The following is an 11,243-nucleotide window of genomic DNA, read 5'->3' as shown; positions in this document are numbered from 1 at the left end:
TTTTCTCCTTAATCTCAGACTATTCTAGAGTGGTCTCCATAGAAAAAACACGTTTTCGAATTGTAACGCTGAATATTTCTTAACATTGTTCGGAAGAGTAACGCGCAAAATAAATACGCACAGCACCTTACGTCTTTTACTACAGAAGTATTTGATTTTAAAAGTTTGAAATAGGAAGATTAAAAAAAACAAAAACAAAAAAAAACTTTTTTCGGACCGTCAACACGGATCATACACTACAGTGATCATCTTAATACCGCTGTCTGTACAAGAGGCAGAAGAGTTAAGCCATAACGAGACGGTCTATAGGCAAAACATCCAAATCAAAGGGACTTTGAGGGACCATGTGAATTTCTCTGCCGGGTTTGATCCTACAAATGACCTTTTAATTAACACAATGGTAAGTTAGTGCAGAGGCTCGCTTCACAAGGGACAAAGCAGCATTCATTCTATGTTCCTCCCTCGTTGCTTAGCCTGAACAGTAACAAAGTGTTTGATGCCACTTCTGATTAGATGCTGACAATAGAGAGATGATGTCCCCTTTCTTCCACAACTTGTGGATTTCACTCACGTCCTCCTCTGAATTATGACCTTCCATCAGCGCAGCGGCTTTATACATCGAGTCAAGATGATAAACTTTGATCAAACCCGCACACGCAAATGTTTTTTAATTGCCTGATTGGATGTTAAGCTGTATAAATAATCACGGCACAGAAAACGAAAGCTCTTGGGAAAAAATGTATTGTTAGAAAAGATGTCATGAATGGCAAACACAGGAGAAGCTCACATTTTAACACAGGGACAAAACATATTTCCAAGTCCACAGCGGATCCAGTCGTTCATAGCCAGCTTTGAGTCCGACAAGCTTTTCTCTTTTTACATCTGGCAAAATGACACGAAGCCACAGACAATTGTAACAAAATATTCAAAAGAGATACAAAGTCAATCAATAAACACGGTAAATAATTAGCCAACAGACGACATAACAAAATAATAAATACGTAAAGAAATAAATAAGTTTGCTACACTACACGATTGCCATACACAAATTCGGCCGTTTTTTTATTCGGCCAGTCTCACACATTTGCATCTAGATTTTTTGCATAAAGTCTTTAACACCATAAAAACAATGTTGTGCAAAATGATAGCCACGTCCACAGTTTGACAGCTCACACTGCAGCAGCGCCAGGTAGTTCCCATGTGTCATTCTGAGGCCGCTAGTTGGCCGGTGTGTCATTTAGTGCATAATAAATGTCCCAATAGTTACTGTGGTATATTTCCAGCGATCTAGGAGGAAGAACAGCAGGGATTGAAATAAACGCACAAAATAGAAGGAAAAAAACTTTATGGTATGAAACATTTCCAAAGAGAAGTTGAGCATAAGAAGAACTGACATACTTTTGACCAAGTTTATGAATGATATTTGACACTAATCTGATAGAAAAAATAAAATAAAAATAAGCAACATATAAACAAAAAGAGAAAGAGTAACTGCATTCTTGTGAGTGTTTGATGTTTTTACTTGCCTCTTCTCTTTCTGTGTGAAAAGCTGTATGTGTGTGTCATGACTTCACTGATTTTTTTCCACTTCAGTGCAGACTCTCACCTGCTTCACCTCTTCATCACTGGTCTGAAAGCAGTGACCTTGTCACCCTGCACGGTCCCACAGGTTTCACTGAGGTCAGATGACTGTGTCTCGGCTTTGCCACTGGAGAATCCTGCACACCCAAGTGAAAACACATCTAAGAAGCTTACCTCAAGCACAAGTTGGCAGAAAGTCCCTCACCACTTTGTAACTCATAAATTGTGTTTGTGAACACAAAAATGGAAAGTTTTGCTTTATTTGTGTACATTAATGTGTTCAAAACAGTATGCTTGTGGCTCATTATGAAAAGACAAACATCAATGTTATCTGTTATGTGAAACTCAGCAGGTAAAAGATAGACATACCTTCAATGGTGGAGTACTGACATGTGTCTGGGAGTGCAGCATAGGATGAACAGTGAAGTTGGAGGCTCTTGGGACCATAGCTGCTAGTGCCATAGACCTTTGAGTGCAAGGACGAGCCCTCTGAAAAGGGGCTCTCAACATTGGTGACACTGCTAGATTCATGAAGGCCTCTAATGCCTGCACATTGTCCAGTGGGAGCCCCGATAAGTCTGGTGCTCTGTAGCTGGCAGTCTCCGGTTGAGTTTCCTGTCCTCAGTTCAGAGCCATGCTGCTGAGGGCTCAGAATGACCCCCGAAGCTGCCGTCCGAGCCAGAGACCAAATCCGTGGCTTATCTGAAGCTTCATAGTGCGACAAGGACACAGTTCCTGCGGCTGGGCTGGTTGAGGAGGGTGCTTTGGACACTACAGGATCCAGGAAGTCAGCCGGGAGAGGAGGAAGGGTGGTGACATTCTTGATGGCACAAGGGAAAGAGTGAAAGCTGTTAGTTAAACTCAGGTGTAGTTCGGAGCTGCAGTCTCTTTTTTGAGGTGCTCCAGATCCTGCCATGGTCCTCTGGAGGTCGTGCTCATCCGATGCCACCTTTTCACAGTCACTGTCCAGCTTGTCACAGTCATCGTCATCCATATCCTCCAGATCACTCAGATGTAAATCCTTTTCATCCTTGCAATCATTAGAATCTACATGAAAGAACAGGTTTTATATTCTTAATATGCTGTTTGTCATGGAAAAATAATAAATACATTCAATTAAATAATTTTTAAACTTTGAAAACCATTTTTTACCAACAAGAAAAAAAATGCAAATCATTACCTTTGGTAACACCGTCTTGCTCACTCTTAAGGTCATCCTTCCTGTCATCATTCGCCTTATTCTTTGGTGACCAGGTCATCTTGTTTTCCTTTTTAAGCCTTCTCCTGGCATTGGCGAACCAGGTGGATACTTGAGTGAGTGTCATTTTGGTGATGATGGCCAACATGATCTTCTCTCCCTTGGTGGGGTAGGGGTTTTTGCGGTGCTCATACAACCATGTTTTCAGAGTGCTGGTGGTTTCACGTGTAGCGTTCTTTCTTCTGGCTGTGCCATTAAAATCTACTGTCCCGTACCTGGAAATACACACACATACACACACACGCATTTAGCCAGGGAAAGAGTCACCATTAGTGCAGAGGGTAAATTATATAGTAGACTACTAATTCAGGTATCCTCTATTGTTACTCTCTGTTGTTTGAAATGTATACAGTTTCACCAGATCCAGGTTCCACTATAGAGTTAGACTCAGACCTCAGATCTAAATGTGTCACCATTGAATGGTTGTTTTTAATGATGTAAAACTTACCTGTCATATTGATACTGTCCCAGTGAGTGATCATAAGGATAGTACGCAGCAGTTTGAGTAATGCCAGAGTGTAAAGTGCCTGTGCTGTCCTTAATGTCATACTGTGGATTCTGTAAAAGAGAAGGCGGTTGTTATACATTATAAACATTCTGAAAGTTTAGATTAAATATGTTAGCATTCTGAAGATATCTGAAAGTTATTTCATGTATAAAGTATCTTAGTTCCATGCTAATAAATAACAAGCAAATGATTCAAACTATGAGTTATTAGAGGCAGAAAAGATTTCCCATACATGACATCGATTTGTCACATATGTATTTTCATTGTGTTTGAAGTATGATGTGATGTCCAAAAACAAGTGTTGTTAACATTTTTTAATAATATTAGTTCAATATTGTTTTAGACATAATGCAAAATACTTAAATAGACAGTCAACTTTAATTATTTTTTTTAAATATAGACGGAAATAGAAAGAAAAGTTTCAGCTGCACTGCAACAACTCAAACTTCTACTTTTTTTAAAGTAAACAATTTGCTCTACTAGTTGAAGAATCTGATGCCCGCCACCCCCAAAATTACAGAAACGAGTGGCAATATTTTAAAACAAAACACAAAAAGGGGGTTTAACTTTAAATTAACAGTAAATTTTGTTCAAATCAATCGTTTTTGACTCTTTGACTCGTTCACCTGTCTCTTTTTCCTCGTTCTTTTGCTGCTTTGAAGGGGAAGTGCGACAAGAGCTGCCGTTGGATTAAAAGACTTATCGAGACGGATATGTTTGCAGTGTGAGATAAATTGATAAACCTAGCTGATCGATCAGCCTGAGACCCCCCCTCCCCCTTTTGCGCATCAAATGAGCCCACCAGAGTGGAGTAGATAGCGGATGGGTCGGTGCTGTAGGGGAAGTAGTTGGCGTAGTTCTGGCTGGCTGCGGCCGCTGCGGCGTAGGGAGAGCTGTACATCCCCAGCGCTGCGTTCAGCTCCGTCCGGCTGCTTGCCAAGAGCCGGTTCTCGTAGGACGGGCAGCAAAAGGAGGCAGCGGCGGCGGCAGCGGCAGTCTGGGAGCTGCCTGTCCCGTCAGAGACCGACCTGGAAATCGAATCGCAGCAAGTCGTACTGGGGTTTGCCGACACGAAAAACTGCATGAAGAGAATTGTGGATAGACATGGTCACTGGCTGTTTCATCTCTCATGTGGATGTCTGTGGCAACTCTGAAGTGACTGGGCTATGCTCTGCAAAAATCTTAGCCTTAGTCTAGTTGCTTTAGTATCTTAAAATGTTAAAGCAACCGGTAATTGTGAGCTGATTTCGTTTGCTGCTCTTGAATGATCACGATTCAGGTGTCGTTGCCTTTACTTGTGACCTGCCTTAATTCAAGGTAAGTCACTTTTCAGAGAATCCGTGAAATGATAGAAAGTAGGTCGCAGGGAAAAATAAAACGATAAGATATAAAATGTCATTGTCTTCTTTTTTTCTCCCCACAATTTAATAACAGTTTTAATTCACTACTTTAAACTGCGTGCGAATGTAAAAGACATAAATAGTTGTTTTCGGATATGAAGATGAACAAGAAAAAGTGACCTGCTTCATTTTATCACCGAATTTAAAAAAAAAAATGTTTCCGTATAAATAAACAAAATGCAGTTGCAGCAAAGTCCCAATATCAGTGTTAATGCAACGATCTGACGTTTACGTTCTGCCAAAAGTCAAAATGTTGTCCTCGGAGAAGTTGTCTGTTAACTTTTTCAGGAGTAACTTCTGTCCCCTCATCGACCTGAACTTCTTCGAACTTGTCATTTGGAGCAATAAGAATTTATTAAAAAGGTAAATAAAGCGGTTTAATAAAGATTTAAGCCTTTGAAAATACTCCAATCTTACATGTCAAAACAACTCCATCAGAAAGTTTGCTTATGTGTACAGCATGCTTAACAGCCCAATTACACCTCATAGTGTGCGATAGGTGACATTCATCTCTATTGTCATCAGAAAAACACGTGAGTTCATTTATAATTCAGTGTAATTGGACACGGGTGTGTGTGTATCGATATTTGGTTCAACAACAAAAGCTCCACGCGAAAATAGCTGTCAATACTGTCAAAGCAGTCACTCTTTCGTTTATGTTTCTCAAAAAACTAAACGCCTTCTTATTGGTGAAATAAAGGAAAAATATGAATTTAGTCTTGTTTCTGTATACACTATATTTAGGGTAAATGAAAAGCAAAGTGTCTTACCTGTGAAGTTGCATTGTAGGGATATCCAAATTGCGAGAAAGACATAGCTGCTTCTTTTGTTACCATCAGGAATATTCTTCACCCTTGATCGATTGCAACCAATTCTACTTCAAATCCACCGTCTTACACACATTTCCACGCACGGCCTTTCGCTCAATAATAGATGACTTCACTCATAGGAGGGAGACTTTAGGCTGACACCAGCTGCAGATTGTTTTATATGAATGAATAATCCCCCCAAGGACCCAATAAGAAATGAAATTAAGCGTCATTAAGTGCAAAAAAAAATTGTTGTTGTGTTAGCTGAAGGAGGCTTAAAGGATAACGTAAGTCTTCCAAGATATGGACTCTGCTTGTGCTATTATTTGTGGCTCTATAGTTCTTTAGCATTCATCCATGCAAGGGTATCAGCGTGACGTCACTGTAATCCCGGAACGGCAGGGTACCAAGGATAGAATAATGTCTTTGCCAATCACGTCCAACACAGGGTTTTCTTAAGGTGCACTGTACACAGCCTTGTTTCGCTTTTGTAATAGAATTCTTTACCGATTTTCTGAGGTAAAGTCTCGGAAAATTGCACCACTGTTCATTATTATTGAATTGTAACAATGCAATATGGAAACCCTTTGTGAAGTTAAATAAACTAGAAAAGAGAGAGAGAGAAACACCGGCGATGTTTAGGGTGTCTTGTGAGATATTTCATTACTTTTTTACTTTATCTAGACAAATAGAAATAACACATGTTGCCTAAACTAGAAAAGTCTGCACTATTGTCTGCTTAGATAAAACTGATACCTAAAACGCTTTGTATTATTTACAGTGTATCACAGCTATAGATGGCTGGACCTCTAATACTTTTTTTTTTTTAATCTCGACCTTTGTTCGCTTCTGGCTCTTTGGCCAGAGGTCCATCCCAGAGTTAATGACGATGATGTTTCTATCTTTCTCTATTAGAGAGAGGGGCAGTCCCAGTAGGAACGGTTAGAGGGGTTTTTGGCAGGTCAATAGACCAGTGATTGATGCGCGCCTGGAGACCTACGTGACCATTACGCGTAATGCGTAATTGTATCAATTAACAAATGGATACATGCCCTTGTTTAACCAACGAGTAACAGAGTGAAAATATGCCTTAGAGGTGAAATCCGAAGAGCTATGCTAGAAAAAAAGACATTGGAAGCCGTGCTCCCCAGTCTAATTAAATATCCGTGCATGGGGGCGACGAGAATTGCATTTTAATTGAATGATGCTCACTTGAAAGATGGGTAAGGAATGATGCTGCCTCACAGTGAATGAAACTAGAAATAATTTTAAGCCTTATTAGATTTGGAGCTCAGCCATTACCAGTTGTCTCACTCTCTCCCATAAACATAAACAAGCTTTACCCTCTTTTCGTGTGTTGAGATGTTACCGGTAGGTAAGAGATCTGTTTATTTCTCTTCTACACTCGCCACTTTTGCGTTGGCAGTGACAGAGGTGATCGGTCTAACTGAGTCATATGATCTGCCCATTTCTGCTTGTCTAGAGAAGTGTAAGTTTCCCGCTGTCACGACTGATACCTTGAGCCAAATTTTCCAGTGCCTTTAATTTCCCTGGCTGATGAATGGCTTTGACTCCCCAGGAGACGCATCTGCGATTACGGGCTTTCTCTCCAAGGGGCGCTAAAGAGCCACGTGCTGGAAATTAAGATCTCCTGTTAGAGATTCTTCATAGAGATAAAATGGTCGGAATTGTCACGGTCCAGGCTTTGAGAAATGCCGTTTTAAACACCCACGGGCAACAGTAAGTCTTAGAAACGATGCCTTTTGTCCACACAAGTGCCCGTTTCTTCTGAAAGGCCACTAAGCTACAGCAAAAACTTATTGGATAACAAACCATAGTCCGCTATTATTTCCCCTGTTAAAATCATATTTTGCAAAATTTTATTTTATCATTATTTACATCAAATTCAGCATCATCTCACAGGGTCACTTGTGTTCATTTCTTTCTCTTGAGTCAAAATTCACAGAAAAGGGAACTGAACGAGCAATTTAAAAAAACAAATACATATACGAACTTCACAATATCATAACACCATTTCCATTACGTTCTTGACATAAACACAAAGAAGATAAACTGCAGAGGAAGAAGAAAAAGGAAATGGCCATTATGACAGTGTTTTATTATTTTTGATGAAACAGTGAGGTATGAATCAGATGAGTGAGCAATGCTTATAGATCCAGACAGCCTGCTTTTACAGAGATATGTAAAACAGCCATATTTTCAGCTTTTTGGCAGTACAATTTTTAGATGTTTTGAAATGTTTTATTAAATGTTAGAAGGTTAGATTAGGTTAGGTTTTCCCAACTTCTACAGGCAGCCAAAAAGTTGTTGCTACTCCACCGCCATCATTTTTATGTATTTATTTTTAATCAGTCATCATCAGGGATAGAGGAAGCAATTAAAAAAGGATACAAGTTACTCTGTAGTAGAGCACAAGTCAGTGCAATCGTACTTGCAGATTCTTGTTTATATTCCTTACTCTAACCATATTTATATATATACTTTTATCATGATCAGAAAACTACAGATCTAAAAGAATACTTAAGCCTTATGTTTGTCTGGAAAAAAAACCCCTCCTGAATACCAGGTTTTATTTGTAGATAGTTTTAACTGGACACTTATAAGGATTTGACTAACAGATGTTATCAATTTGTAAAATGTATAATTTTTACCTCACTACTGACGAATATCACAATGTATATAAGGAGAATGCACAATTTTAGCCTGTACAACCAGAATGAGAAGAATGAGCACATAAGAGAACGTGCACAAGTTAAATGTAATTGCATGCCAGTGGTCATTGCGTTTCTACAAGGGCATGCATGATGGCCTTAGTGCATATGGACAGTCTCATGCATAATGCATGCCTAGTAGTCAGTGTAGATCTCATTGAATAAAGCCGAAATGAATGCTAATTGCAATGGCAGACTGGCCACAGTGCCCTTCCTTCTAAATTGTGTGACAACCAAATGTTGGGCCATTTCTTTATACTCTTCTGTCTGGATTACCTAGCAATCGCATGGTAACAAGAGTTTTTTAGCAGTTAAAATGCTGTTATAGTAACAGTGTTTCTATCCTTTATCATCTGTCATTTCTTAGATTTCATTCTTTTTTCCATAAATATATTTTAAGGTGAAGTGTTAAACCTATAGTAGGGATACAAAAGCAACTTCTTACATCAAAAACCCGTTTTTCTTCGGCTTCTTTGTAAGCTGTCTATATGTTCAGTCCCCTGTCCTTGTCCACAAGCACTGGGTTTAATTCAGACCCAGAATGATGGTGTTAAAATTAACATAATCTATTCTGGAGTACAGTCGTGAGGGTCAAGAAACAACAGAACCAATACTCCCAATATAGTACAGAACAAATAAAATGCTTACCGGGTTTATGCATCATGCAGGTATAGATGTTTTTGTCAACAAAACAAAACAACCACAACGGAAAACAAAGTCACTTCTTGAAACAGTCTGGCAGTTGCAATTTGTAGACATACCATTTGACCTGACTGGTCATATAACAGGACATTTAACTACTAGCAGACAAAGGCATTCACGCTCATTCACTCACGTTATTTAACAATAAGCAAGCCCAAAGCTCCATTATATCTTGTTCTGACAGATCCAAGTGGTTACTAATGAGACTGAGTAATACACGCATTCTCCATTAGAAGCATCACCGACTGGGAAAAAAAACAAACTCTAAAGGTTAAGTCAACACTCAATAGCTCCCAGCCCTCTTCTCCTACTTAATACATTTCCTATGCTGACTTAATGAACCACACAAAGCCTTTCTGGTTTTTCATCAGATGAGGAGGAGAAGGATGGAGGAGGGGTTGGGGGCTGTAGTGGTGGAGGTAGAGGGGTGTATGAAATGGTAATAAGGGCAGACAGACAGAGAGATGGAGGAAGAACCCTGAGTTAAGCAGAGGATGAAGCAGCACCTACCTGGAGGTGTATGATCTCATTAAAGCCAAATTGGTATATGCCAATAAATCCAAGGCACTTGTGATCTGGAATTATTGCATACACACACATATAGTGCATACACACAAATGTACCCCATGAAAACCATTATTAATATTGCTAAATTACCCAAATGGATGGAAAAGTAATAAATATTGTAATGAGAAATAATAGACCCATGGAGGATATGGTCACAGCAGTGGTCGGTTAACACTAAAACAAACATCTCCAGGGTTGACGAGTAATTACAGTGTGCACAGGGAGTCATTAAAGCTTCATCAAACAGAGAAAGAACGGCATAGGGTGAGTGTAACATCATGACAATTGTCTCAATAAATCAATCTGGTCTAGAGAAGAAAAGGATAATTGCATGTGATGACAGTACAACGTTGATTACTGTATAAGTAGTGCCACTCACTGTGGTATGGTACAGTTTGATTGGTACCTTGGGTTTAAAAACAAAATATATTTTGAAAGATTATAATTACACATATAGTCGTTTGGTTTTTTTTTTAAGAATTTAAATCTGTACATGAATGGACAAGCATAATTTGTGTTGCATTTGTACCACTGCCACGCTGATCGCTTGTATTCAGATGTTTAAGTCAAACAAAACCTCTGAATTTTTTTGTTGGGAGCCCTGTGTCTCAGAGGCCCCTGAGGCTCACGGGATGCAATATGTGAGTGAGTGAGAGAGAAGGAGTGTGTGGATATGCAGGCATGTGTGTTGTTTGTGTGTGCTGGCTGGCAGAGTCCCCTTGAGGCTCTACTGTAAAGCTATCATCAGTGGTGGTGTCAGGGATTTGTTGCTTGTCACTGAGTGAGAGAGGGAGTCCTGGCAGTAACTCTGGGAAATAACTGCTTATGGAGAGAGAGCCTTGTTACACAGTTTGTGTGAGTGTAGACGTGTGCAAGAGAGAGAGAGAGATAGGCAGAGAGCGAGGGAGAGAGAAGGACAGAGTGGGAAATATTTGTATCTATTTTCTCCACGTGGTATCAGGAGGTCTATGTTTGAGTATACAAGCAGGCTGTAGGTCAGTCATATGGTGTATGTTTCCTCGTGTCAGCTTTTATGTGGAGGCCTTAGGCTTTTTGTCCATGTGAACTCTTGTTCGCAAGTGTTGTGTATCCATGTTGCTGCATGCTATGGCAACAATACGACATCTGTGCTTTCTTGTGTATTAACTTTGAAATTTGAAAATAGTCATGATCACAAATGTCACTTCAGCCACTGATAATATGGAGTATTTCTATGCTAACACCTTGCTATCATGCCCATGTGCGTGTATGTGTGGTCTTCGTTGAGATGGGTGCTGACTTCTAACCGAACCTTCCCTCAAGGCAGAGGGCCAGCAGCAGCAAAGTGCTGCTGCCGGGTAAATACATGTATCTTCAAAAAAAGAAGAAAAGGAAAGAAAAAGAAACTCTTCAGGAATGATGAATGGAGGGCTCATTTTCTCATTGACAATCGTGTATTCTAAAATTGCATGTTGGCGTGTGACCAGGAATCAAGGGCCCAAGGGCCATGAAATTCACTCAACTCATAAATGATCATGTCAGCGTTCAAATGTAGGAAGAAAAGGGAAGACAGGGTAAACTGCTGTTACATGGTTTCCATCTGACTGCAGCTGCTAAATCCACAGCAGCATTGTGGCCTATTGCTAGGGCCCACGGAGACTGAAAGACAGTTCCTATTACTGTCAGTCCAATTACCGGCCGCAGTAC

The 11,243-nt window shown here is 39.9% G+C and overlaps 1 protein-coding gene across 4 annotated transcripts; it reads right to left on the bottom strand.

Annotated features, from left to right (window-relative positions):
* Positions 1-724: 724 nt before the first annotated feature.
* On the bottom strand, positions 725-6,088 carry irx6a (iroquois homeobox 6a). Of its 4 annotated transcripts, none has more exons than XR_014276765.1 (7): positions 5,518-6,088; positions 4,150-4,425; positions 3,288-3,397; positions 2,762-3,054; positions 1,951-2,628; positions 1,527-1,718; positions 725-1,287 (listed from the first exon to the last, which is right to left on the bottom strand). XR_014276765.1 is itself a non-coding variant. In XM_082533289.1 (7 exons), the coding sequence occupies exons 1-6, from the start codon at positions 5,581-5,583 to the stop codon at positions 1,612-1,614; spliced, it is 1,530 nt and encodes a 509-aa protein (XP_082389415.1). In that variant the 5' UTR covers positions 5,584-6,088; the 3' UTR covers positions 725-1,287; positions 1,607-1,611. The 4 variants fall into 4 exon arrangements, 3 of the variants coding, with proteins under 3 accessions (XP_082389415.1, XP_082389416.1, XP_082389417.1); XM_082533289.1 differs by having other exon boundaries at positions 1,607-1,718; XM_082533290.1 differs by having other exon boundaries at positions 1,607-1,718; positions 4,150-4,375.
* Positions 6,089-11,243: the final 5,155 nt, after the last annotated feature.

Source organism: Aulonocara stuartgranti, assembly GCF_965226115.1.
Source record: "Aulonocara stuartgranti genome assembly, chromosome: 1".
Lineage (NCBI taxonomy): Eukaryota > Metazoa > Chordata > Actinopteri > Cichliformes > Cichlidae > Aulonocara > Aulonocara stuartgranti.
The sequence above is the reverse complement of the archived record's forward strand: the minus strand, read 5'-3'. Positions and strand labels throughout refer to the sequence as shown.

What these genes read in the sequence shown, in the direction of transcription:
- irx6a (XM_082533289.1), bottom strand. Translation starts at nt 5,583, where the DNA reads ATGGTAACAAAAGAAGCAGCTATGTCTTTCTCGCAATTTGGATATCCC. An exon ending in CCGCTATCTACTCCACTCTG is followed by an intron (nt 3,398 to 4,149) that starts GTGGGCTCATTT and finishes TCTCTTTTACAG; the next exon opens with AATCCACAGTATGACATTAA. An exon ending in GCAAGACGGTGTTACCAAAG is followed by an intron (nt 2,629 to 2,761) that starts GTAATGATTTGC and finishes TCTTTCATGTAG; the next exon opens with ATTCTAATGATTGCAAGGAT.